The 27,596-nt window shown below is 41.8% G+C and overlaps 1 protein-coding gene across 1 annotated transcript; it reads left to right on the top strand.

Moving 5' to 3' along the window:
- Positions 1-470: 470 nt before the first annotated feature.
- Positions 471-26,948, top strand: LOC310856462 (uncharacterized protein). Its single transcript, XM_083761925.1, has 11 exons — positions 471-613; positions 8,411-8,471; positions 12,001-12,021; positions 12,203-12,478; positions 15,600-15,720; positions 17,296-17,474; positions 18,842-18,984; positions 19,137-19,284; positions 22,121-22,305; positions 22,628-22,723; positions 22,840-26,948. The coding sequence occupies exons 1-11, from the start codon at positions 602-604 to the stop codon at positions 23,911-23,913; spliced, it is 2,316 nt and encodes a 771-aa protein (XP_083618051.1). The 5' UTR covers positions 471-601; the 3' UTR covers positions 23,914-26,948.
- Positions 26,949-27,596: the final 648 nt, after the last annotated feature.

Here is a 27,596-nt window from a genome sequence, read left to right as displayed (position 1 = left end):
TACCCTGCATGGCTTATAGGCTAACTTTATTTTTGATAGAATGATATAAAGGGGAATTATGCTGCATTAAAATCCATCCTTTAGATCCGTTCTTTCCTATTGAAAGCATAATGTTCCACCAACTGAATAATAGGCTATGCTGTATTAAATCCCCTATCCATCCATAATGCAATTAGCCTACAAATAAATAAGGATATCCTGTCCTGTGGTGAATTAATTTGTTCTCATGTTTTCTGTTCTGTCAACACGTTTGAATTGCCTTTAACGGGGCCACGTCACCTCACCCATAGTAGGCCTATATGCCACTGGCTCTTTATAATTAAATTAATTCACACCGAGGAAAAGGCACCTCAGGGTGTGAGGCCGATATTTACCGACATCACTCGAGTGACTCCGATAGTGAGCAGCAGAGTCCGACATATTCTCAGCATCTTCCAAATCTTCATCCTTTAGCAGCCTACAGTTGGGGGCGAGGTTGAGAGAGGGAGAGACGCTCAGACAGAGAGAGACCGAGAGACAGACAGAGACTATCTAGGCTATAGGCAACGATTTATTTTGACTTATGATCTCATACCGAAGCCTCCGCTAGAGAAGTCAAATCATGCCATTGAAGGTAAGTGAACTGGAGACGTGTTATTTCGGGTGCGCGTCTTTCCATGTGCATGTGTGGTGGCGCGTGACGGGTTAAATTCTGCAGTTTTTGGGTAGACATGCTTATAGGCTGTCCCAAGCAGCCCGCTGGGACTTTAGGCTTATATTTCTGCATTTTATTTTTAGTTTAGATAGCATATCGGCTTATATGGAGGAGGTAAGAGAAAGAATCTGCCCATCCCATTTGTTTGCTGGATTGATTGGTCCAAGACTGGACCAGATAGGCTTTATCTGGATCTAGAGATTAATTAGAATTTAAGAGGATACCTTTAATTAATTCCAGTGCAGATTGCTTAAAACATTGCTAGGCTATATACATATTTACGCATAGGCCTAATCCATATTCCTACAATTTGGCACAGATTATTTAAAATATGAATGCGCATTGCATGGCGGCCTATTGGATAGTAGCCTGTAGTAGACTATCCGGAAGAAAAAAAACTTGGGATTTTTTTTTAATCCCGAAATGCAGGGTCTGAGGGGTCTCTGTGTATGGTCAGGTGTAATAATAATAATAATAACAATTAATACAAGTTTTATCATCATTAGGTGCTGTGCTTCAAAATATATAATGTGTCTAGACTCTATAGTCTGTTGTGGGCTACTCCATCACGCCATGGTGTCGCGTGACACCGTTGTACTACGGAGTAGTAGGCACTATGCGGGTGCAAGCCCATTACACGTACCGCTAGCGGTGTGGCCCTGTCGTCCCCGCCTGCAGTAGCCTATTGATGCCACACTGGTGCATACCGGTACACACCTAAAAGGCAGGCTCCAGCTAGCCTCCGACGGTCCGACCACCATGCTCTTCTGATTATATCTCCATACGAAATCACATTTTAAGCTGTATTCTATGCCTAACTATTACGGTTTAGCAACAGCCACCCAGGCACCCATGCACCTATAGGCTATACCCTAGTCTCCACTCTCCTGTAGCCCTGCATCACGTCTGCATTGATCTTCAGTGGATCTGGCAGGTGCAAGCAATATGGTGGAAAACCTGTCATCTTTCAGTTTATTATAATTTTTTTAAGAAAATGGGTCATTTACTCGTGGATAATTAGAGAGAGTTGCCAGAGTGGTGAGCAGGTGGTTCAGTGCCTTGCTCAATGTCTCTAAATGCACTTTGCAGATTGAAATTGAATTTGCAAAGGCTATAGCTGGTATAGTTCCATCATCATCACCACCACCACCACTCTCAGTCAGGCAGACAGCTGAAATGTTTGAATGAGTTGCATTTGAATTGTGAACGACGTGATATTATTTACAGCAAAACTTGTTATTCTGCAAAAAAATCCACATATGCAGGCGAATACTCTTTTTTTCTGCTCTCGTGAATTATAAATGTCAAGCATTGTAGGTAGAATAGGCTGCATGAGTGAGTGTGAGTGTGTGTGTGTGTGTGTGTGTGTGTGTGTGTGTGTGTGTGTGTGTGTGTGTGTGTGTGTGTGTGTGTGTGTGTGTGTGTGTGTGTGTGTGTGTAGAGAGTGAGTGAATGAGTGAGCTAGAGGGAGAGAAATAGTGCTTCAGTGTGTGTATTTAAAAGTGTGTGGCTTGTAATTCCCCCACAGAGTTTGTGTCCTTGCTGTCGAGAGAGAAAGAGAGCGAGATGCACTTTCCCTTTTTTTCCCTTTTTTTCCCCTTCTTTTTACAGTCATTGCTTCTTGCCACTGGGTTTTACGTGAGGGGGGACGTGCGAACGAAAGGGAAACGATGAAGGTACAGAGGGTATCTTTGTGGGGGACCCCGCATCTGCATCTGCAGTCATTGAGGGCCTTTCCGCCTCTTTAAAGCCCTGGACAAAGGGACGTGTGTGTGTCCACGGCGTGCAGGGGAGCCTGGAGTTAAACGGAAGACAGGCACAGGCTTTGATTTGAGAGTGGGATGCACTGGCTGGGATTATATAAGACAAGGAGGAGGAGAGGTTGAAAGGGAAACGAGAGAGAGAGTTGAGTTGAGTTGAGCGGAGCATGAGTGAGGGAAGAGACAGATGCTGTGAAAGAGGGGTAAAAGAGAGGAGAGAGAGAGATGGAGAATGAGAGGACAGACAGAGAGGAGAGACGTCATGAAAGAGAGGTCATGTCGTTAGAGGAGGAGAGATAAATGACAACAGAGGGAGAGGGGAGACGGCAAAGATAGAAAAGCAAGTGATTACATGACATTAGATAGAGTGGGGTGAGATGGAGATGGCCAGAGGGGGGAGAGAGAGAGAGAGAGAGAGAGAGAGAGAGAGAGAGGGATGGAAAAGGGAGGGATGCAAGTGAGAGGAGAGAACTAGACGACATGATGACAAGATGACAGGAAAAAACTATAGGGCAAATACTTAAAAAAAAAAAAAAAACTTTAGAAGAGGCAAGAATGGCTACAGAAAATCGAACAATTAAAATGGAGGTGAATGGAAGAACAGAAGAAGAAATGCAGTTCAGCAGTGGAGTCGAACGATGGAATGAGAGGTGCTGAGGGGAGCAAGGGAAGGATAGAACATGGCACATTTTGTCTGTGTCTGTCAGCCCATGGTTAACAGCTCAAAGGACAGAGAGGACACGTGTGTGTGTGTGTGTGTGTGTGTGTGTGTGTGTGTGTGTGTGTGTGTGTGTGTGTGTGTGTGTGTGTGTGTGTGTGTGTGTGTGTGTGTGTGCGTGTGCGTGCATATGTGCATGCTTGCTTGCGTGCGTGTTAGTGTGTGCGGGCGGGCGGGTGGGCATGCGCACGCCTGCATGTGTGTGTGTGTGTGTGTGTGTGCGTGCGTGCATAATTGTGCTCGGTGAGCCATAGAATTCGTTTTTTGGCCTCGAATGGTTGCGAACATGTTATTCATTTATTTCCTCCCCTTTCCCAGAAGAAAGGAGACCATTTTTGAATTATTTTCGGCTTCACGAAAGGTGTCCTGGAAATGGCAGATTGCTCTGGTCCCTCCACGTAGGCTCACTGCTGAGAAACACATGGACATGGGCCACGTGCCTCCATCACTGACCATCATCGCCGTCCCTCTGACCAGTCCCATCCCCCGTCAGTTTGCCATACTAATTAAACATTGATGATGAAAGTGAATGGTCAAAGTCTTCTTCCCCCATAATGGAAGCTGTGTCTCCGCAATAATGCATTGATGTCAAACAACGATACTTAACGCAAAAAAATAAAAATAAAAAATTGTTAGGTATATTGGCATTAAACCACTTGAACCCTAGCCTGAGCTAAGGTGTTAGGTTTCTGGTCTAGAGGGGCGGGTCGCGGCTCAGATTTGCGCACGCCCTGATTGGATCTCATCGATCTGTCCGTCACCCCCGGCCCCTCCTCTCCCCCCTAGTGCAGCGCTACGTCACATCATTTGGAGCGACGCCCACCCGGAAGGGTTGACTCCACTTTTAGACCAGAGCGGCCAATGCGTTCCTCCAGGCTTTCAATTTTTGCACCAACAAAAATGAAAGCCTGGTACCGAGGCTACTTGAACCCCAACAACCCCGATTCTGGGGTTGTTGCCCTGTATTGTGAGAATTTGTGACACTTTGTGAGCTTCTATAGATCGGGTGTTTCTGGTGAAGTGATTTTCTGTTACTCAGGTCTACAAACAATGGAGGCCGTAGGTGGTTAAATTAACTGCGTTATTCAAGCTGCTTGGAGAGACGCTGTTTTGTTCCATCTTTTGTTTCAGATGTAATAACATAAGAAGGCTTTTAGGACTTGTGCCTAATGCGTGGTAGAGAGAGAGAGAGAGAGACATCCGGCCTGAGTGCAGACGTTTGGCCTGTGGCCCTCAGCAAGCGTGAACGTGGAGATTATGACACAAATGTTAATTCCTCTCATTAATGATGAGGAGCTTCCTGGCACCGGATTCCTACCAATAGGGCTGTTAGGATACACAAAAACAGACGGATGAGACTGGACACAGGACGAGTGTTCATGCATATGTACAATAGGTAGCCTGGTAAACCATCCGGGTCGCGTGAATTCACATTATCATGTGTCTTTACTCTTCTGCAGACCGGACTGGCCCCAAGCGCTGGATGTTTTTTGTTGTTGGAGAAGAGCCATTCGGGTCTGTCGATCTCAGTCCCCTGAGTGCAAACGCTCCCACTCCCACGCTTCCACTTTCTGCAAAATTGGCTCTTCCACGTTCTGCAAAATACCCATCCAGCACTTGGGGCCAGACCGGTCTGCAAAAGACACATGGTGATGTGAATTCACACGACCGGAATGCGTTGCAGACTATACACACATTCAGACAGATGGATAAGAGTCCGTGTACGTGCAGACTAATAGGCCTACCGTAGCATCCTAGACACTTCTCCCTTCTGGCTCCCAAGCTGTGGACTGGACTGACCCTTTCCTTTCATCAACATCATATCACCGCTTCTCTCTGTCCTACATAGTGAATACTACACATAGTGAATACTACACATAGTGAATACTACACATAGTGAATACTACATAGTGAATACTACATAGTGAATACTACATAGTGAATACTATACATAGTGAATACAGTGTTCTCAACCACTGTCTGCTAGTGTGAACACTGCAGGCGTTTCTTGAGCCCCTCCCTTATTGGCTCCAGGAATGAAAACCACAGCAAAATCACAGTGTCCTTGAGCTGTTGCATCTCGCTCCCCAGCAGCAGATATCAGACACAGCTCAGATCATCATAACTTTCTCAATGTTCCAATATTAATAACAGCATCTCAATTACACCTTCAGAAATGAGGAATCACTCCATTCTTTACTGTACAGTAATAGTATTACCGCTGCATTGTTTATTGTTTGATGCACAGCCAAACAATAACCTACTGTACTGCTATGCTTCTAATTATCGCCGTGCCATGAATTGTTCTGTTTTACTTCAGGCATCCTGCAGGGGCATCTAATCAATAGACTTGATGGTGGTGGTACAAGGCCAGGTGGTACGCAGGGTGGTCATGGCAAAACAGTCCAATATGCCCCTGTAAAAGACTTCTGGAAGAATGATAGTGTCTTTTGTCATAGCCTCAGAGGTCTGGACTTAAATTAAATCGAGACGTGCTATTAAACCACGATGACACTTTCATTTGTTATCTAAAAGGGCCGTTTTGTTCCACCGGCAACTTTTTTTGTCTCCACGTCCAATAATATCCTCTAGGCAATGGGGGGGTCAATTGAATTTACTGCAGACCGCAAAGATTGACTGCAGCTACAATCTCTTTAGGGAGTTTAGACCTCTTAGATAACCTAATTTGATTCCTAGTGAAACGTGGTACTTAAAGCATGCACAGGAGAGAAACGGTGAAAGGAAGAGAGAGAGGAAATAAGAAAGAAAGAAAGGAAGGAAGGAAGAAATAATAGATTGTTTTTAGAATAATAGATAGTAGCCTACTTTGAGAGTACCTGTTTACTGTGTGGAATGGTCAATGTAATGATTATGGGGCAAAGACCATGTTTTGGTTGGTTGTGTGATCAACCACACAGTATTATTACAGTACCTTAATATCAACTTTATTATAGCAATGTGAGATTTCTTTAGGTAGCACTACAGATATACAGTAGGTGTTTCCATCACACAATATTTTCCTTGGCTGATAAGTTGTGTAACATGATGTAAGGGTACGTCTTTAGAGTCGGTGCTAGCTTGACACCTGGGTGGCATGACAATGAAACAGAATTATCTATAAATAAACAACACAAACCGTAGGATTTGTCTTTTGGTTGGATATGAAAGACTGTAGCATTTCTTCAGATAAGGTGAAACCCATATGACTGAATTTGGCATTTCTGTTTTGTTCACATTGAGACAGCGATCAGAGAGACAGGGGTGGGCGATGCAGCAAAAAGCCTCAGGACCGTGGCCTGTTTACTGTTGCAGATGTGACTTCACATCTGCGTTTAGCGTATTCAAATCTGGAGCTCAGGCCACTACGCATCCCTCTCACCTACGTCACACCTCCAATCTGACTGCTATGCCCATATTATGGAAGATCTCTGTATCTGTTCAGTCCTTGCCCCTTTTATGCCCTTATATGGAGATATCTGTATCTGTCAGTCCTTGTCCCTTTTATACCCACATATGGAGATCTCTGTTTTACTGTGCGTAAAACTGAATAATAGTGAACATCACAAATGAGTGAATATTATTAAGGTAGTCTTTGATAGGCCTACGTTTGTTGGGTGTAAGGGACAGGATTTGGTATAGGCCGGATGTGTTTACAAGCAATGAGCACAGATGTCTGCTCATCGCCCTGTTGTTGGAAATGTGTAATGTGTGAGTCACTGACGTTGAACTCAGAGAGATCGTCTTATTACTCATGTCATGAGTCATGAACACCCATGTGATCAGTACACATTGCTAATAACAGCATTTTAGTTTGAAAGACAGTGAGATGAAAACAACATTCCAGTTAAAACCTCCACAGTGCCACAGTGTTAAAGCGATGGGAGAACAGAGCATTTAAAATGCTTCACTGTCCAGAACGCACAGCCAGCACAAATGTTCCAGTGTCATTAAGTATTGATTCATCACTGGCACTCTACACTTTGGCACTTTACAAAGTCAAGAGCAAGCTTTGAGAGCAAGCATAGTTCAGATGGCATTCCAGTTGTTTGGCTCTTAAAGTTTTAAATGAACTCCAGACAACTGGATAGGGTATTTAGCCAGATTGCTGTTTAGCAATAATTCTTTGGTTGCTCTGATGAAACAAGGGCCCTTCCTTCCCACCAAAAACTAAGGCAGGTATGGTGGCTGCCAAAAAAAATATTCTGATAAAAGTGGAAGTCTCCAGCTTCTCCATGTTTCAAGAGATGGCTGAACGAGATGCTCTCCATTGCTAAGCTGAAACAAATCTGTCATGACGGACAGAATACACAAGCTAAGTTCCAAATAGTGTGGATGCCATTCCTGTCTGCTGTATACTCATTGAGTAGTCGCCGTGTGACAAGAGGTTAGATGTATCCTAATTGCTTAAACTCGAAACAGAAGAGAGGCATAGAATAAGATTAACACAAGCATGTGGAAGCATGATAGAGAATGACCTTCGCTTGTTTACATGTTTAGGCAGTTAGTTATAGCTGATAGTCTTTACAAAAGGTGGCCATACGTGAAGGAGTGGAGATAAGAGGCTGTCTGGTAATGAAAAGGTTGGCACTGTCAGTTGAAGTGTCAGTGAGCAGGACACATAACAGCTCCCTCCTGTGCGCTCATCTGAGTGTACTGATCAGGCATCTGCTAGGTGAAGCCGTGCAAGCAAAGAACCAACAAAATAGGTCCCCCCAGGGACCAGAAAATACTGAGAATAACCTTCCAATTCCTACATTGTCGAAACTTGAAGCAGCTGGCAGTAAGAAGTATGCTGAGGACGTTATTATTAGGCTACAAGCAATAGGTTTACTGCTTTCTTTTACATTTGTATGAGCAAATTTGACCTTGCCGTGTGTGTGTGTGTGTGTGTGTGTGTGTGTGTGTGTGTGTGTGTGTGTGTGTGTGTGTGTGTCCTGGGCATGATGTTAAACTGCTCCGTTGTAACTACCGTCAATCCATGCACCTACTATACTGTAGGTGTCCAAAGACAAGACATGCAAGGCTGGCAAAATGTGCCATCTCTGCTGCCCTTTATGGCGGAGCTGCCACTGCTTGTGCCCAAGGAGTGCTAAGTGATGTGTGTATTAGGCCTATATCATGAGGACATATCCTTGAATAAATTGTTAAACTGTGTGTGTGTGTGTGTGTGTGTGTGTGTGTGTGTGTGTGTGTGTGTGTGTGTGTGTGTGTGTGTGTGTGTGTTCTGTATCTGCCTAGGCCCAAGAGAAGATGAGAACAGCGGTCAGCGTGGTCGCACTGAGCTTTCTGCTCAGTACAGGTACTGTAGGTCATGTCATGTTATTGATGTTCCTCTGTATATACTCTTAAAACAGAAATGTGTCTTGTGTCTTTTGTCACTTGTCAGTGTGTGGATTTCAGAATTTTACATCAACTGAAATGTTACACTGAATTAATTGGCAAGTCACAAACAAAGTCTATAGTCTATGTAACTTTGTGTCCCTACAGTAGAGGCGAATATTCACATAAAATAACATCTATACCCATAGCATTGCTTTAACTTGTAGATTGGCTATTTTAGGCAAATATATTTGGTGTAGAGGGACAAAAGGAGGGGCCTAGTTCCCTGGGGGACTCCAGTCAATTGAATATAGGGCTTAAGTGCTTAAAGACGCAAATTAAAGACAATATATTTGCAGTTAAAGGTTGTAAGCCCAGGCGAAAAATAAATATATTTAGTATACTTTTTTAAAGTATACTAAATGTACTTATTTGTACTTGAAACTATTTGAATTTAAATTGTGCTATTTTGAAACTACTTAAGTTGTACTTTTTATACTTAAGTTGCACTTAAGATGTGCTAAAACATATCTTAAATATATTTTTTCTATACTTTTTAACCCTTTTGTGACCAAAAAAATAGTGTTAAATTGAAAATATACTTCCAGTATCCCAAGTATACTTTTGAAAAGCATACTTATATTATATTTATAGTGTATTTTCGAATATATCGAGTGTATATCAAGTATTAAATAAATGCATTTAAAATATACTACCAATGTGTTAATATAATGACATTATGAACTAATGTGCTTAAAATATACTTTGTTATCTCGAATACACTATCAGATCTACTTAAACATATCTTAAATATATTTTTTCTATACTTTTTAACCCTTTTGTGACAAAAAATAGTGTTAAATTGAAAATATACTTCCAGTATCCCAAGTATACTTTTTCCGATGAGTGAAAAGCATACTTATATTATATTTATAGTGTATTTTTATAGTGTATTATAAGTGTATATCAAGTATTAAATAAATACATTTAAAATATACTACCAATGTGTTAATATAATAACATTACAAACTAATGCGCTTAAAATATATTTGATAGTATACTTGAAACTAATACAAGTATACTTCAAATTAATGACTTTTTTACTCCAAATAAAATTGAAGCATTATATATAATATATATGCAAATATATGCAAATTTATACTTTTCCAAAGTATATATATATTATATATATACTTCGGAAAAGTATACATTTGCATATATAACTCTTAATTGTAGCAACCATGTTACTATACATATGAATGGGAAAAGGGGAGAGAGACTGACTAAACCAACAGACATTTAGATTCATGGTTTTACTAACAAATCACATAAAACAACATAAATCACCAAATAACTCCACAACAAAACCCTAAACACAATTACCCATAACATAACTCCAGTATACATTCTAATATTCAAATAATAACACAAATAAGAACAATAACACACGGTCCTTGGCGCCCCAGTGTATGCTGGGAAATGGACTTCCTCTAGCCACTCCCATTTCACCTGGCAGTATTTATAGCACATTAGTACTTAATATACTTAAACTTAATATACTGAAAGTTTAGACTTGTATTGTATTTATAATGTATTAAAAATACAATCTACAAATATATTTACTTAAAATATGCTAAGAGTGCATTTAAAAATACAATCTACAAATATATTTTTAATTATTATATTAAAGTACATCTTACAATAAATGCATGTTCAGGAGAACTCGCTATGAATATATTGCTAATGGACTTAAACTATAATAATCACAAATGTATTTTTAATTATTATATTAAAGTACATCTTACAATAAATGCATGTTCAGGAGAACTTGCTATGAATATATTGCTAATGGACTTAAAATATAATAATCACCAATGTATTTTTAATTATTATATTTAAAGTACATCTTACAATAAATGCATGTTCAGGAGAACTTGCTATGAATATATTGCTAATGGACTTAAAATATAATAATCACCAATGTATTTTTAATTATTATATTTAAAGTACATCTTACAATAAATGCATGTTCAGGAGAACTTGCTATGAATATATTGCTAATGGACTTAAACTATAATAATCACAAATGTATTTTTAATTATTATATTAAAGTACATCTTACAATAAATGCATGTTCAGGAGAACTTGCTATGAATATATTGCTAATGGACTTAAAATATAATAATCACCAATGTATTTTTAATTATTATATTTAAAGTACATCTTACAATAAATGCATGTTCAGGAGAACTTGCTATGAATATATTGCTAATAGACTTAAAATATAATAATCACAAATGTATTTTTAATTATTATATTAAAGTACATCTTACAATAAATGCATATTCAGGAGAACTTGCTATGAATATATTGCTAATGGACTTAAAATATAATAATCACAAATGTATTTTTAATTATTATATTAAAGTACATCTTACAATAAATGCATGTTCAGGAGAACTTGCTATGAATATATTGCTAATGGACTTAAAATATAATAATCACCAATGTATTTTTAATTATTATATTTAAAGTACATCTTACACTAAATGCATGTTCAGTAGAACTTGCTATGAATATATTGATAAAGTGCTTAAAATATAATAATCACAAATGTATTTTTTATTATTATAATTAAAGTACATCTTACAATAAATGCATGTTCAGTAGAACTTGCTATGAATATATTGATAAAGTGCTTAAAATATAATAATCACAAATGTATTTTTAATTATTATATTAAAGTACATCTTACAATAAATGCATATTCAGGAGAACTTGCTATGAATATATTGCTAATGGACTTAAAATATAATAATCACAAATGTATTTTTTATTATTATAATTAAAGTACATCTTACAATAAATGCATGTTCAGGAGAACTTGCTATGAATATATTGCTAATGGACTTAAAATATAATAATCACCAATGTATTTTTAATTATTATATTTAAAGTACATCTTACAATAAATGCATGTTCAGTAGAACTTGCTATGAATATATTGATAAAGTGCTTAAAATATAATAATCACAAATGTATTTTTTATTATTATAATTAAAGTACATCTTACAATAAATGCATGTTCAGGAGAACTTGTTGTGAATATATTGATAAAGTACTTAAAATATAATCATCACAAATGTATTTGTGATTATATGTATTTAAGTACTATTTGAAATATATTTCTCATTTAGTAAACTTATCACAAATGTGCTAAATCACAAATTAATTTATGTTCACTTATATTATATTTAACAAAAATGTACTATTAATATGATTAGAGACACTACAAGCATATATTTAACATACTTTCTGTGCTAAAAGTGTACTTAAGTATGGAATAAATATATTTATTTTTCGCCTGGGAGATGATGTTTAACTTCAGCATTAACTATTAATTTAGCTTCAAGGCATAAAGTATCTTTTGGAAGATACAAGGAAGCTGTCTCTCTGTAGTAGGACAGTAACATTGATGATCTGAATTCTTCGTCTTTTTTCCCTTATAGCTCTTTCTGCCCCTGTGAAAGGTAAGATTTTGTACTGGTGAATCTTCTTTATATGAATTTAACGCCATGCACTTTACTTGCCCTCCTATGTTTCATTAATTCATAAATTCTTCTTTAATCGAGAATAAATTCCAAATAAACCATGGACCTTTGCTAAAATAATATATCCCTCATAATTTCCCTCCAAAATGTCCCCCTCTAGAAGAGAAGTCTCAGACCAAGTTCCACGGAGACGATTTCCACATCCCGTTGACCTCCCTGGCGGTGGAGGTCACGTTCCTCCGCAGCAACTCGGCCCAGCGGGTGCCGGAGGCGGTGCTGATGAAGTCGGGCAACACGGTGGGGACCCGGGCCAAGCTCAACCGCCAGCTCATGCTCCTGATGCTGGACAACGTGGTCGAAACAGACGAGGGCGTTTACACGGTGAAGAACCCAGAGACGCCGGATGAAGTCCACCGCGTTGCGCTCATCGTCCGAGGTATCGGTGTATAGAGTGACCATGGGCTGCTCTGTAATGTGGGGCACGCGTTATTCCGACATCCCGTTGGTCCAACATGCGTGGCCCGGTTAAGACTCACCCGTGACCTACGCATGCGGTTATGGTTATGGTTAGGGGTAGGGTTAGTGATGTCGGATTATTGGGACGTCAGGCTAACGCTACGCACCCCTCTGTAATATTGCTATTTCTAATATACGAGATATGTACAGTAGCAGCAGCCATTGTAATGATGGGTAAACAGTAATAACACTTTAACCCAGACAGACTTACTGTGTGCCAGCATGGAATTATCTGTACAGAAGCTGTCCATGCTGGCACACAGCAACACCCAAATGAGAACACATGTACCGTCAATGAATGTTATTAACTTCAGCTGTGTTTACCCATCACGATGGCTGTGAAAAGGGTCGGCTATATAGTATGCCAATTCTGTACCAATCTCACCGTCATTTCGGCAATACAGCTATGCGCACGTTTGTTGACTTTTGAGAATGTATTGTACACAAATCATCATGTCTATAAGTGATAGTCATCATCTCACCTTCACCACAAACTAGGTTTTAACACATTCGTTAAATTCCATTTTGAAAGGGGTTTATACAAGGGATAGTTACATCAGATCCTGCATATTGGTAATTAGGCCTACCAGACATATTAAATGTCAGTAGGTGGCCGGTAGCCTCCTTTTGCTGCACTGAGCTCACTTGGCATGGAGTCCACAGTACAGCACCTGCACCAAGGACTGAGTGGAACTGCAGTGCCCACCAGCAGAACCCAATGAGATCATACAGAATCTGTCCCTACACTGTAAATTATACTTAGTTTCTTGCCGTCCGGCATATACATCTACAATTGTAGATCGGATATTTTCGATCAAGCCCTAATCCTGTGCTAATTTAACATTGATAGACAGTGTGAAGATTGAGCAGAATAGTACATTTTCACTGGATTCTGCAGTACAAATGACAGAGTTGGGAGGATTTTTTATACTTGTTTCCCAGATGACATATTACCAGTATACTGAAACTGAAATCAATACAGTGGATGATTGAAATTCAGCGACATCCTCTGTGTTAAATGTTACACTTGGCTTCATTGCCTACAAGACTTGTGGAATAATACAATAACATTGAATGGACAATATGGGGCACGGTGGCACAGTCGGTAGTGCTGTCGCCTCACAGTTATAGAAGGTCGTTCAATTCCCGCTGGGGATGTGTGTCCTCTCCTCCGTGCCGAGGGGGCCCATACCCGAGGCGGGGTTGGTGAAAGCAAAGGGCCTTTCTGTGTGGAGTTTGCATGTTCTCCCCGTGTCCTACCCTAGGGCCTAGGGTAGGTACCCTCAAAAAAACATGCAGTAATCCTGGTCTCTAAACTAGGGGAAAGGAACCGGTCGGAATAACGTGTTCCTTCTACGTGCTACGTCCAGCCGGGGAAACTCCCCCCTGTCAGGTGAAAAGAAGCAGCTTGGACTCCTCATGCATAGAAGGAAGCATGAGCTCGGTCAGCTGCCCCCCAGGTTAGCAGAGGAAGTGTAGCGCCCAGGATTACATTAGATAATTGACACTGCATGGGTGAAAAAAGGGTTACAAAATTGTGGGACAAATTTATTTTAAGAAAAAAAGGACATTTAATTCTAATGGTGTTTGGGTTAGGGTGGTTTATGGTGGGGTTTGAGTAGAGCTTTTAATCTCACCCGCATGTATCAATTAATATAAAATATATAATTTAGGAATGCAGCAGATGCTCTAAGTTAAAGTCAGAGTGACTAACAAAGTCCAAGGTCTGAGTGAGGGATTATATAGTAACTAGAAGCTCAACCCGGGTCCGCGTCAATATGCAGACGGTCCATTGGTCCGATCGACAACCTACCTCAAACCCTCACCCTAACCCTAACCTCCCCCGGGGCAGACACCTAAACCTAACCCCAACCCTCTCCCGACCCCCAGCACACCTCGGACCAATGCTCCTCGGACCAATGCTCCTTCGGAGCAATGGTCCGTCGGATCATAGGGTGCTTCCCGCTCAACCCACCCACCTGCAGCATGCTTTTTCTAATCACAACACTTGAATCCCATTAGGCTATATATACCTCATCCCCTGGCCCTATATAACTCTGTGATTCAAGGAGAAACTTCACTTACTGGAAGGAAATGTTTGGACATTAGAGATGAGATAACCTCTGATTGAGTCGAGTCTGTTTTTATCTGATCTCCTGTCAGTGTTAGCGTATGGAGTAGACATCTGATCTGCCATTTGTGTGTCGCAACACCGTTGACTCGGCACCGTGGAACTGATGCATTGTGGTCTGAAATGGATCTCTGCACTTACCCCCTTTCAACCTGGCAGTCCTATTTTGGGCATACCATTAAGACAAAACATTTCAAATAAAAAAACAATTTACTTGACTTACTGATCCCTGTGACCTCATTTATACCTTCTGTTTTCTTTCTTTTGTGTGTGTGTGAGTGCCCCATCCTTTCATTGAATTCTCCACCTTGAAACAAAACATTTTAAATGTTTTTTTCTTTTTCTTTTTCGTAAATATAAAAATAGAATACAAAAATCTAATTTCACAATTTGCTAAAATAGCAAAAATAACAGATTGTGACTTGTTCACACAATGACACACACACACACACACACACACACACACACACACAAACACGCACGCGCACACACACACACACACACACACACAATGCATCACGGGAGAGGACTGCAGTGTAACAGGATGTGGAAGAAACGCCATATGGAGCCGGCAATGTGCAGAGAGATGGAACAGGCACAAATGTGTGTGTGTGTGTGTGTGTGTGTGTGTGTGTGTGTGTGTGTGTGTGTGTGCGTGCACCTGCATAATATGTGTGTTTGCAGCACTGAACAGCGTGCAGCAAACCCCAGCCAGTAATTATGCGGTTCTTTAACTGTCAAACCAACCCCCCATCCTTCCCTCCCTATTGTTTAGCCTGTCCTCATCCTGTCTTTAAACTCCCCTTGCCTCAATTTGGGTTCCATCCTTGCCTCCTTGTTCTAGCCTCTGTGATATTTGTGCACCCTTGCTTTCTTCCTGCTTTATCACCCTGCTCTTCTTTCCTTCTAGATTGCTCCAACGAACAGACTGTGAAGTATGGAGATGATTTCCACATCCAACTTCAGGGGGTGACCGCTCCCATCACGCTGGAGTTCAAATCCAGTGACATCGAGGCCAACCAGACACATAGGTATTGTCAGCTGAATTGTGTGTGTTAAAAATGGTGTGATATTTATTAACCAAACACCGAATAACCTGTCTTGCCCCTCGATTGTGACCTTGACCTTTCCAACCTAAACGTAACCACACTACCCAATTTTGGTCCCCAAAAAGAAAGGGAAAATCAGATCTACAAACTCAACACCCTTCGCAACCGGCTCCTTTCACTATTTTTCGTACGATGAGTAATGCAATAATGAATGTATAGGGCTTAACATTTTAAACGGTTAATCATGTCTTGGGGCCAGGCAGGCAGCCTACTGATCATTCCGTCTGCCAATACATTTGTAAATTATCTTGCTAACAAACAGACAGACAGACATAGACAGACAGGCCAGATATCAATTCTCTGTCAAGCGTGGCCACGCGCAGGGTCATTCAATAACAGGGAAGCTTGTATTGTTCCCCTGTGACATACTATCAAGCACAATGGAGAGTCTGCACTAGGCAGGTTTTCCAACCAAACACTACACCAGCTGATTTCAGTATTTAACACAACTTCAACCAGAGAGAAGGGGAACTAATTAGTGACATCAGCTGGTGTAGCTAGTGTTTGGGGTGGATTGAAAACCCTGGCCTTTAATTGCGGCAGTCAGCAGTGAATAGTACAAAATAAGGAAGGTGTAGGAGTAAAAGAGACAGCAGGTTATAGCCTAGTATTTTGTGCAAAGATAATGGTTGTTTAAGATCTCTGACCTTTAGCTGGCTAAAGACTAAATCCGATTCCTGCCAGTCCCCCTAGTTACAGATCATGACAGGGATCGATCTTAACTCAATGTCTGCAAGACTGCAAATGTAAAACCGGTTGCAAAAGTCTGGGTGTGTGCAAGTGAAAAAGAGTTGTTGAAACGTGTTTTGTCCATCTGTGCAACATACGTTTCTATAATTAGATCAACCTGTCTACTCAAAACAGTTCACTTCATCCTGCCTAGATCATTGTAATGCTCATCTTCTCATCATGCCTCGGCAAAAGCGTCCTACAACGCTTGCAGTTGGTGCAGAATGCGGCAGCCCCCAGAACCGGTACAGGGAGGTCGGAACACGTTAACTCCAGTTTTAGCTGGTCCACACTGGTTGCCATGCAGTGACTTAGATCTTCTAATTGTTCCTAAATCCAGATGTGTGACAGAGCCTTTGCAATCAAGGCCCCGGACCCTATAGACTCTGGAACAGCCTGCCACTGGACCTCAGGCTTGCTAGTTCAATAACTGTTTTAACTCTTTTAAAAACCTATGAATGCACATCTGCAACCATAAATTGTTGTTCAATCCCAACCACGTCGTGTCGACTCCACTGTCTCCAGATACTCACGTCTGCACAGTCACGACAAGTATATTCTGTCCGTAACTGACTCCTTAATCAGCTTTCAAAGCAATCATTCTAAAGTTTAGAATTTGGTTTGGTTTACAATCTAAACCAAACTGAAACCAGGCAGTGTTAATGCCAACTCTTCTTTCAACAAAGGAAGTTGACAATTAAGTTAACCTATCTGACCTTACCAATTTACCATAACCATAGCTTACCTTATGGTAATGTGTCCTACCAGGCCTGCTCAAGTACTGCTGACCGCTACGGGTGAAGCCAAGGAGGGGTACCAGGGTCGCATCATTGATCACAGCGATCATTTCGTGGCCCTCAGTGGTGTCACCGGGGCCGATGAGGGCAGCTATACCGTTAGGGATAGCCCAGGAACCATCCAAAGGCAGGTCTGCCTCAAAGTGAAAGGTGAGCGGTCAAAACCCACAATGAAGTAAGGTTGGATGGATTGGATGGATTAAATCTGTACACATGCATGGCCTTTAAGACATGCAAAAAAGAATCACTTTTTTGCCTTACATGGGAGAAACAAAGAGGCAGGCTTACATGTTATTAATAAACAATTTAGGACATTTGACTGACACTTGTTCACAGTGAATCAACAGGTAGACATTCCATCAGTTAAACACAACCTGTGGCGAATCATGGACACACTGGCAGATGTATGGACCAGGGCAGTCCCTGGGGCGCATGTTGAGTATCCTCCCCCCCCCCCCCCCCCCCCCCATCCCCTCATGCTATCTGGGTAATAATCTGTCCTTCTTGTTGTTACTCCTCACTTCCTGTCTGCCATAATGGCTTTTTAAAGAGCACTGCCTTAATGGGCGCCATCAGACTAATGCATATTTTAGATGCTCCATGGTGCTATAGTAAACACATTCACATTTATCAGGGTTATGTTCTGCAGTAGAATTGTGTGTGTGTGTGTGTGTGTGTGTGTGTGTGTGTGTGTGTGTGTGTGTGTGTGTGTGTGTGTGTGTTCTTATACAGTAGGTCACAATTATTTCACACAAGCTGAAAGTGTACCATGAAATGCCAAAAAACCCCAAAACAAAACAATAATGTCCAATGTCTTTGATAGGATAGAATATAGATACTCGCATTTGTCTGAGCTTCATCTCTTGAGTAAATAATACTCATCAGCTGTAACAATAATTAGATGTAGCCTATTGTTATACATTAACATTATAATATCTTGTGATTATGAATATATGAATAACTACCGTGTCTCCAATAGCAATGAATAATAATTGCTAATAGAGACCGTTGATAAACCACATGATATTATAATTGTTGTTACATTCATAAATATCTCATCTCTACTATGAAATGTTTATAACATACATAACAAAAACATAGCTATAACAACCATAATCTGTTATGGTTCTGTAGTGTACACCCCAGAAGTCCTTAAATCATTCTCAATTCTTCTTCCTGCTGAACAAGTGCCCCAATCTAAGCTGTAGGAATCGCTAGTTCAACGACAGAGAGAGTTCTTCCCCCCAAAAAAGGCTTCCTACGTACCTGCAAATACTGTCAGACAGTGTGTCCAGTGTCCACCCTGCCAAACCATGGAGACATCAGTCTCTACTCTCTACAGTGGTGGCGAGCAGGAACTTTACCCCTACAACACCTGCACACCAGCCCTAAAATGGTTTCAATATTTGAGCATAAAGATGAAATTAATCATTGGGTTAAGCAGGGTGTTGTTGTAAAACAGCAAGCTGGTCATTCTTCTAGTGTAATTTTTCTCCCACTCCTCATTTTTGTTTCAGAACACCACATCTTCCTCAATATTCCTTATGGGGGGAAAATGAAGTTCAACATCATCGTTAACAGCTCGACGGCCCTCATCCAGTACACCCCCGCAGCCGACCCCAAGCCCCACATCCTGCTGGACAAGGGAGAACTCACCAGTGTAACTACTCTTAAAAGAATGATATATACTTACTTAACTGTATGGTGTATGATAGCATGTCATGCTCTCTCATACTTCTGTGTTCAATGCTTGTACACGCATCTGCCCTACATTATCTTTTTAACTCAAAATGTCATGTCTTTTCTCTCCAGGCTCAGGCTTCGTTGGGTTTCGAAGGCCGTCTATCTTTGGAGGGTTCTGAGATCATTCTCGAGCAGGTCAAGACTTCTGATGCAGGAGACTTCAAGATCACTGACATGAAGGAATTTGTCGTCGCCAACGTTTACCTGAAAGTAGACCGTAAGGACTAAGGAGGGGAGGTTGTCCCATGCATGTGAATTATAGGCTTGTATCGATTTGATTGATTATGAACAATTATATATAATTTAATCAATCATTATTTTGGGCTAACCTGACTCGGCCAGATTGAGTTCACAAGTTCCCTCTTCCTGCCTGCATCTGGTCTCTCTCTCAAGCAGAAACGATGAACTGGAAGCAGCGGGACAAAAATCTGATGTCTCCATAATCATTTTGAGTTGTAGTCTTGTTAGGTTGTGTTTACATTTGCGCTGTACGTCACCAGTCTCGCGTTGCTCCAGCCTCTAGCGGAATAACATTATTTTGAAATTAGAAGATCTACAAGCTCAAAGTTGTGAGCTTGTAGATGGGCTATTTGTTACATGTATATGAATACATTACTAATAAATACATTATTGTCTCCACCAGGCCGAAGGCACTCCGTCCGTCCGTCCGTGTGTCCGTCCGTCCGTCCGTCCGTGTGTGTGTGTGTGTGTGTGTCCGTGAGCAGCTAATCTCGGCCACCGTTAACCTGGTTTTGCACACACACTCCCTGGATGCCAACGATGAACCTCTGCCCCAAACTTTCCAGAACGGCCTGTTATAGTGCCACCAGGAGGCCGCTTTGTGCAAAACAAGTTTTTGCACAGTACACCTACAGATTTTGTCCAAACATCACGCAAATTGGTACACAGTCTCTCTAGAGCCATTCAACGAAACCGGTCTTTCAGATTTCTCAGACTCCATCCTGATTGGTTAAGATTGGCTTCCAAAGTTCACAGGAGTGCTCAGTTTCAAACAAAATGCTGCAAATCATGAACACATCGCGTGATTTCCGTGAAATTGTGCACGCACATTCCCACTAGGCCGAGGAAGAAATGCCACATGAACAATTTCAACTCAGCCTCAAGGTGGCGATATAACTGGCCGAAAAGTGTTTTTACCTCTAACTGCACGGATCTGTGGATAATTTACTTTTGTTGCCCTTTTATCCAACCACCAGATGAAGGCAAGCTGCAATGTCCTACATTCCTATCCTGGTGGAGACCTGTGCCCAGAAGGGCACTTTTTCTAGTTACCTACTGTTATTATTTGCCCTTTATTTGCCTTTTATTATTACTTTATTGCATGAAAACATGCAATAAAGAATAAAATAATGCTTAAGTGGGTAATTGATTGTTGATATATAATGTTTTTCTAATATGTAAAAAAAAAACATGCTTCTTGATTATTCCATTAATCTAAAAAGTAAGCAATAGAATAATTGTTTAGAAGACAACCGAGAGTTGCAACCATACTGGTGTTGGTGTTATTCTGTAAGAGATAAAGAGAGTGACTGCCACAAAAGTGCCATTGGGCAAGGTGTTTAACCCATTTAGACCTAAAAATATAAATAAATCTTCTAAATCCTCCAGTTTTCTGAAATAAATATTTTCACGATTTTTCAAAAATAGCTAAATTATAACATAATGTTTAAAACACCAACATTAGATGACACCATCTCTACTTCTAAGCCTCGAATTGGAGCTATCTATTAGCAGAATTTCAGGAGCAGGACCACACCTCAATCACGCTACTTCCATTATCAAATACACGTCTAAACCGCTCCCTTCCACTCTGCCTCTCTTCCGTTTCCCCACTCTATTGTCTCAGTAGGGCCCTGAAAAGTGTTGTCACGTCATTTGACAAATGGAAGCATTACAGCAATCATCACACTCTTTCGTGATTTCTCAATCAATCTGTTAATTGCAGGTTGATTGATGGTGTTGTGAAAATATATCACAGACTCGCACTGTGTTTACTTTGTATATAAAAAGCATCCAGTCGACTTCACGTACAGGCCGTGAATGTTTGAATAACAGTGTGAATGGCCTTGGCATCAAAGGGGTTGTGTATAGAGTAGACTAGAGGGTAAGGTCAGAAGTAGTCTCTCTCTCGAGAGACAGACTGTTTGACTCACATCAAAGGAAAAGAGGGTGCTGTTTTTCCTTTGTTTTGCCAATGGGTTCCCAGACTGGGTCATAATGCTTCAACCATTCCATTACCACAGAATGACACCACAGAGGAAGTTTATCATTCCGGTAATATTCTGGGACTCTAAATATAACCACACTTGGAGTCGGAGAGCATTCAAACACAGGTCTTTACTTGGTGACTCTCAAAGCAGAACTGAACACACACACACTCATACATAGTCTGGATTTACGGTGGTGGGGTGACCACCGAACTACAACATGACGTCACGAGCCGCGGTGAAGAGCAAACCACCGCCACCGCTCCAGCCCTTCCCCTCTCTCTCTGTTTTTACTCACCACCGCTCAACGTTATTTCAGCTCCGGTGGTCAGCTCACCACCGGAGTGGTGGTCACCTCACCACCGAAAATCCAGACTATGAATAGGCCTTCAGAGGCTACAACAGGCTGCAGGGCATCTTGCTAATCAGCACAGGTGGAAATAATGTTCTCAATCAGTGGCATGCTCTTTCACCTAGAAGACACCATTACAATTCCTTTCTTTCATTCGCTGCATTCATTCTCTGAGTTTCACACAAAGGTCAGTTGAATAATTTACTCTCCCACTCCTTTGCTCTCTGCCTCCCTTTCTCCCCCCCCCCCCCCCCCCTGTCGTCATCTCACATGTGTCAACACCCTTCCCCCTGTGTGCCCTCTTCTCTCTCCTACCATGTCCACCCCCTATCTCCATCTCTCTCTTCTCGCTGTCTGCCCCTCTCTCGTTCTATGTACCCCCCCCCCCCCCGGCCTATCTCCTTCTCTTTGTCTCCCTCTATCTCTTCACCCTGACTCCCGCCACTCTCTCCCTCCGTTCCCTACACCCATAGCCTACAGACTGCCAGCGGTCTATGTGGCCATCATTGCCCTGCTGGGTCTACTGGCCTTCTTGCTGCTGGTGTGCCTCCTGTCCTGTCTGTACAAGGTGAAGAAGAGAGCCCAGCGTGCCTCCGATCTGGAGAAGATCGCCCAGAATGCCGGCAAGGAGGAGGAGGGCGGTGACGCCTTCCGGCAGGTCAGTTTGGGGAAATAGAAACACCTCGCATGCTTATCTACGGTTGGTAAACGTAGATCCTCTGTCTTATTGTATTCATTTCAGTTTCAAGTAATGAAACTTTGTGTGTTAACTTTGTGTGTTAAATAAAAAATGATTATATTATCATAAAACGTTCTCTACTCGCAATAATATGCCATTTGTCAGTGCAGTGCGGTAGTTGAAGAGTCAGTCACGTACTGAAATTGCAACCTCCTCCATTCGATTCCAGATCTGTGTGGCATGTCTATGCCCATAATGCCCCTCAACCTTCTTTATGTGTGTTCGTGTTTGTATTCCACAGGTGGTGAAGAACATCACCCAACTCAATGAAGATTCCAAATGTTCCCAGGCTGACAACAACACAGAGAAATCCCAGAGTACTGAAGTGGACATTAAAGTGAGTACTTATGGAGGTCTCAGCAAAACTCAGCCAGTTGTTATAGGACCTGAGTTTGGATCCAACTGCAGACAGTATATACTGTATAACGTTCTGTCTTTTCTCTTTCTTCACAGGGTCTGGAGGTGTCCTCCAAGGAGGTTGGCAATAACCTTGAGACTAGTGACTCCGGGGTGGGCTTCAACACCACTGCACTCCCACTGGACACAGACACCGAGGCCGGTGATCAAATGCCAGAGTCCGAGGCCGTGAGCCTCTCTATTTGTCTGGACGTCAAGGCAAGCCCGCTCGCTGCCGAGACCAAGCCCAGCGCGCCGCCTGCTGCAGAGCTTAAGCCCAGCCCTGTGGCTGAGACAAAGGCTAGCCCGGTAGCGGAACCTGAGATTAAGAAAACTCCTGATCTACCCAAATTGGATGTCCCCAAGCCAGCAGATGTCAGGCTCAGTCCAATCCCAAGCCCTGTTTTCATGACTCCTGACATCAAGCTCAGTCCAATCCCAAGCTCTGTCTCCAAGACTCCGGACATCAAGCTCAGTCCAATGCCAAGCCCTGTCTCCAAGACTCCGGACATCAAGCTCAGTCCAATCCCAAGCCCTGTCCCCAAGACTCCTGACATCAAGCTCAGCCCAATCCCAAGCCCTGTCTCCAAGACTCCTGACATCAAGCTCAGCCCAATCCCAAGCCCTGTCTCCAAGACTCCGGACATCAAGCTCAGCCCAATGCCAAGCCCTGTCCCCAAGACTCCTGAAATCAAGCTCAGCCCAATGCCAAGCCCTGTCCTCAAGCCTCCCCCGAGTCCCATCTCCAAGTCCAGCCCAGAGGCGAAAACGCCAGAGCTAAAGGCTCCTGCTCCCAGCCCAAGTCCAGAACCTACGCCCAGCTCACCCCTGGCTCCTTCTCCCAAAGTGGCCACTCCATCACCTGAACCCATGAAGTCTGCCCTGGCTCTCACTCCTGAGCCTCCCAAGCCAACCACCCCGGAGCCGGTTCCAATCTCCAACGGCACACCCGAGCCCGATCCAGAGTCCAAACTGACCCCGGACCCTGCTGATTTTCTCGGGGCATCTGCTCAAAAGGCAACCCCTGCTAAAACCCCAGAGCTGGACTCTGCCAGTCCAGCATTAGAGTCCAAGGCGGATGCCCCTACCAGCAAAGATGGCACTGCGGCCACCGAGTCCACCGCTACCTGAGAACAGACTTTGTAAAGGTCCAAGAAAAGCTCCACAGATATCATCCATATTACCACCACAGTAGACAATCGAACACGCCCTACCAAATAATGAAGGAACCACAGCAGCCGGGGCAAGAACCTTGATATTCAGTACAATAACACTTCTAATGCCTGAACGTAGAAGTAACTCAATCACAGCATCTCCCCTGTCTGTACCTGTAACACTTAACCCTTTTAGATACTTCCTAACTCACAGAAACGGTTCACTTAACTAAACTATAGTAGTTGTATGAGCAGTTTGTTGATTGTTAAAACCTTTTTAGTTATATACTGTATACTCCTTGCTGCATATTGTTTTTACAGCTGTAGGCTCCTTTCTAATTTGTCTACTTCACAGTATGACTGCCAGACTGCAAATAAAAATCCTTTTGCAGAGTTTACAGCTGAAAACATCAAACCCTGAGGACTTTTTCTAACACTCGTTAAGAGATGGACAGAATGGTTTACAACTTAACATTTCAGACGCAGACGCATGAGTTAACATGGCAACATCGACAGAACTCACCCATCCTTAGAATTCCATTAGTGATATGAAATAACATTTGTCACCCATTTAAGATGCCTGCTCCCCTGTCAGCATGTGGGAAAAAAACGACATTAAAACAGCATGAAAACGTTCAGAAACTATTTCTCAAGCATATACATAATGCATTCTTGTTCTTATTGGAACGCACCATGGAATGCACCATCGAACATCGACCTGAACAAGTGAGTTTGATAATACGAGGACGTATTCCACTATCGTCCAAAAGTAACGGAAAGAAGACATTTTAAAGCCAACATCTTCAAAGCTGAAATGGATTTGAAATGTGCCAGCCTTCTTCTTGAGGAAACATCTGTACTGTTGTACGATCACCTGTATAAGCAAGGTTCAAGGTGCATTATTCTGTAACTATACTAAAATCTACTTACAGCACTAACATCACCATTTTATAGCCTCTCTGCTAGAGACCCCCCCCCCCCCCCCCCTCCCGCCCCAGTTTCTTCCTCCCGCTGTGCTCGTGTTTCTATTATTGATGTGTTCTAGTGTCTGGATCAGCCATTTCTGCTGCTGGCTTTCGATGTCTCCTCTGTTACGACAGCTTGTTGTTATTCTTATTTGCAGAGGAACTCAGCCGAAAATGTGGTAGTGATTCTGTATAGCTTCTTTATTGGGCTTTCTACACCACTGTATATAATAGTAATAGTACCGTTGTTAAATGTAACAAAATGGTTGAACTAATAATTGGCATAGTGTGGGGAGAAAAAGCTGGAAATATGAAACGAATGATACTTCGTTGTGTGCAGTGTTGTCTACCGAAAACTGCAGATCTACAAGCTCACACTGTCAAAGCGCAACACATGAGCTTGTAGTAGATTAGTTGGTGAGGGTGAGGGACACGGGCACGTAACTAATTATAAGTCTTAATCCAGCTTTAAGATCATTAATGTTAAATATTAACTTTACGTATAGAAGTATACATATTATACAGTATATTATGGGCAGGTGGGGTGGGTTTGCCCTTGAGGATTGTTCTAAACTACCTGGAGGTTCCTGCCTCTCTTTCTTCCTTTTTTCCTCCCTTCCTCTGTTTTTTCCTTCCCTCTGTCCATCCTTCCTTCTGTCTTTTTTTCCTTCATTCCTATAACACACCTATCACTGGCTCTGTAAAAGATCAGCTCCTAGTAGCAATGTGGCGATGTTCCACAACTTCTCCACCGATCTAAGACATGCCGAAGACAACATTTCACAAATGTTATTGCCTATATACATCCAGAGTGGTGTCAAGACGAGCACCAGTGATATTTGTGCTTGTGTGTCTGCTTCCAAACAGTGCTGGAGGCCATCACCAAAGTACTACCATATCGTTGCTGTCGGGTGGAAACCTCATGTCCAAAACTGTTACCTTTCACAATTCTAATTCAAAATATCACGACATGTTTTGAGCTTATAGATTTTTGCTACTTTTGTGTAACATTGTAGTATGACGAAGTATAGGTCATTCATTTAAACACACACACACACACACACACACACACACACACACACACACAGTTAAAAGTATGGAGATAGTGAGAGGTTTCTGCACAACAGCAACCATATTGTCTCTGGAGCAGTGTCCCATGAGGTTTCAAATGTGGGGTTCCGTGCCGTGCCGTGCCGTGCGTGGACATGAAGTGCAATGTAATGTAGTATAATGGGAGTCCATTTCCTGTGTTCTATGGCTGGAAGTGTGTAGATGCATCTTTGCTTCACAAAAAAAGGTGTATCTCTACCTCAGTGTTTTAACTGACCACAACTATGGTACGAGCTTGGTGCATTAAGTCAGCACTCAAGCATTTTAAGAATCCCCAGAGAAGCACAAAATGAGTAGCCTGGCTAATAAGCCAGACCGAATCAGCCGTTGGCAAAAAGAAAATTGCCTGCTGGCCGATTACGGTCTGGAGAGGTGCAATTGTACACCCATTTCCAAATGCCACACGACTGTGATTTGAGTCTGGATTATTAGCCAGGCTACAAAATGAGAGCTATGAAAGGCCAATGAAAACCGTTTACTCAAACGAACTTTAGAAAGCAGCTCCTCGACAAACTCAAATGATGGCCTTTCTTTATAAACTTGAATGACTTTTGAATTTTCTTATAAACACATGCTACAGCATCTTAGGAAGCCATAAGATAAGATTTTGTCATATTTCATCATACTATAATCAGTGAATAAAGTATATAATCCAAACTGATGAAACAATAGACATATTTGAAAGGTCATGGTGCTCAATATGTGATAGATATACTGGATAGAGACTGAAGGTCTTCTAATGATGATGGTCTTACACCCACAAAATACATAGGACATTCCGCACTTCCGCAAGGTTCAAAGATGGAATTGTAAAATACGTTTTTGGCAACACTTAAGGCCGTATCTATCCACTTATCCACACACACACACACACACACACACACACACACACACACACACACACACACACACACACACACACACACACACACACACACACACACACACACACACACACACACACACACACACACACACACACACACACACACACACACACACACACACACACACACACACACACACACACACATAATCAATCCCTTGTCCTGCTGACTTGGTCCAGCCTTGTAAATATTGCATGTGTATAAGCTGACTTAAAGACTCCCCCTTCAAGGTTGAATGTTTTTACTGTATACAATTATTGCTGATAAAAGAAGACAACTAATACAAACTATCTCTTACAAACCTAAATGCAGAATATAGATGATATATATATACACATAATGCTATTTAGTAAATACACTAATATTCACTAATAAGTTAATCGAATTTATGAACCAAATATTGTAAAAACTCCATCAAGGACAATGTTAGATCAACTCTGTGATTGCCATTCCGACCTGACGATACTCACAGCATAACACTCACAGTATTCCATATTGTATTCAAATAATTAATCTACTGTATGTCACTTTATGAAGAAAGCATTTATTGCAGCATGCCCATGACATGTCCTCCAAACAGATTTTATATTGTCTTGTAAAAAGACAAATATGTGTGAATCGATGATCGGTGATATTCAATATTTTGCATTGTCTTTCAATATGCATTGAGAAAATGTGTGTGTGTGTGTGTGTGTGTG

Source organism: Protomyctophum parallelum (genome assembly GCF_964188405.1).
Source record: "Protomyctophum parallelum genome assembly, chromosome: 3".
In the NCBI taxonomy this organism is placed as follows: Eukaryota; Metazoa; Chordata; class Actinopteri; order Myctophiformes; family Myctophidae; genus Protomyctophum; species Protomyctophum parallelum.
This window is presented reverse-complemented; position numbering and strand designations above follow the sequence as displayed.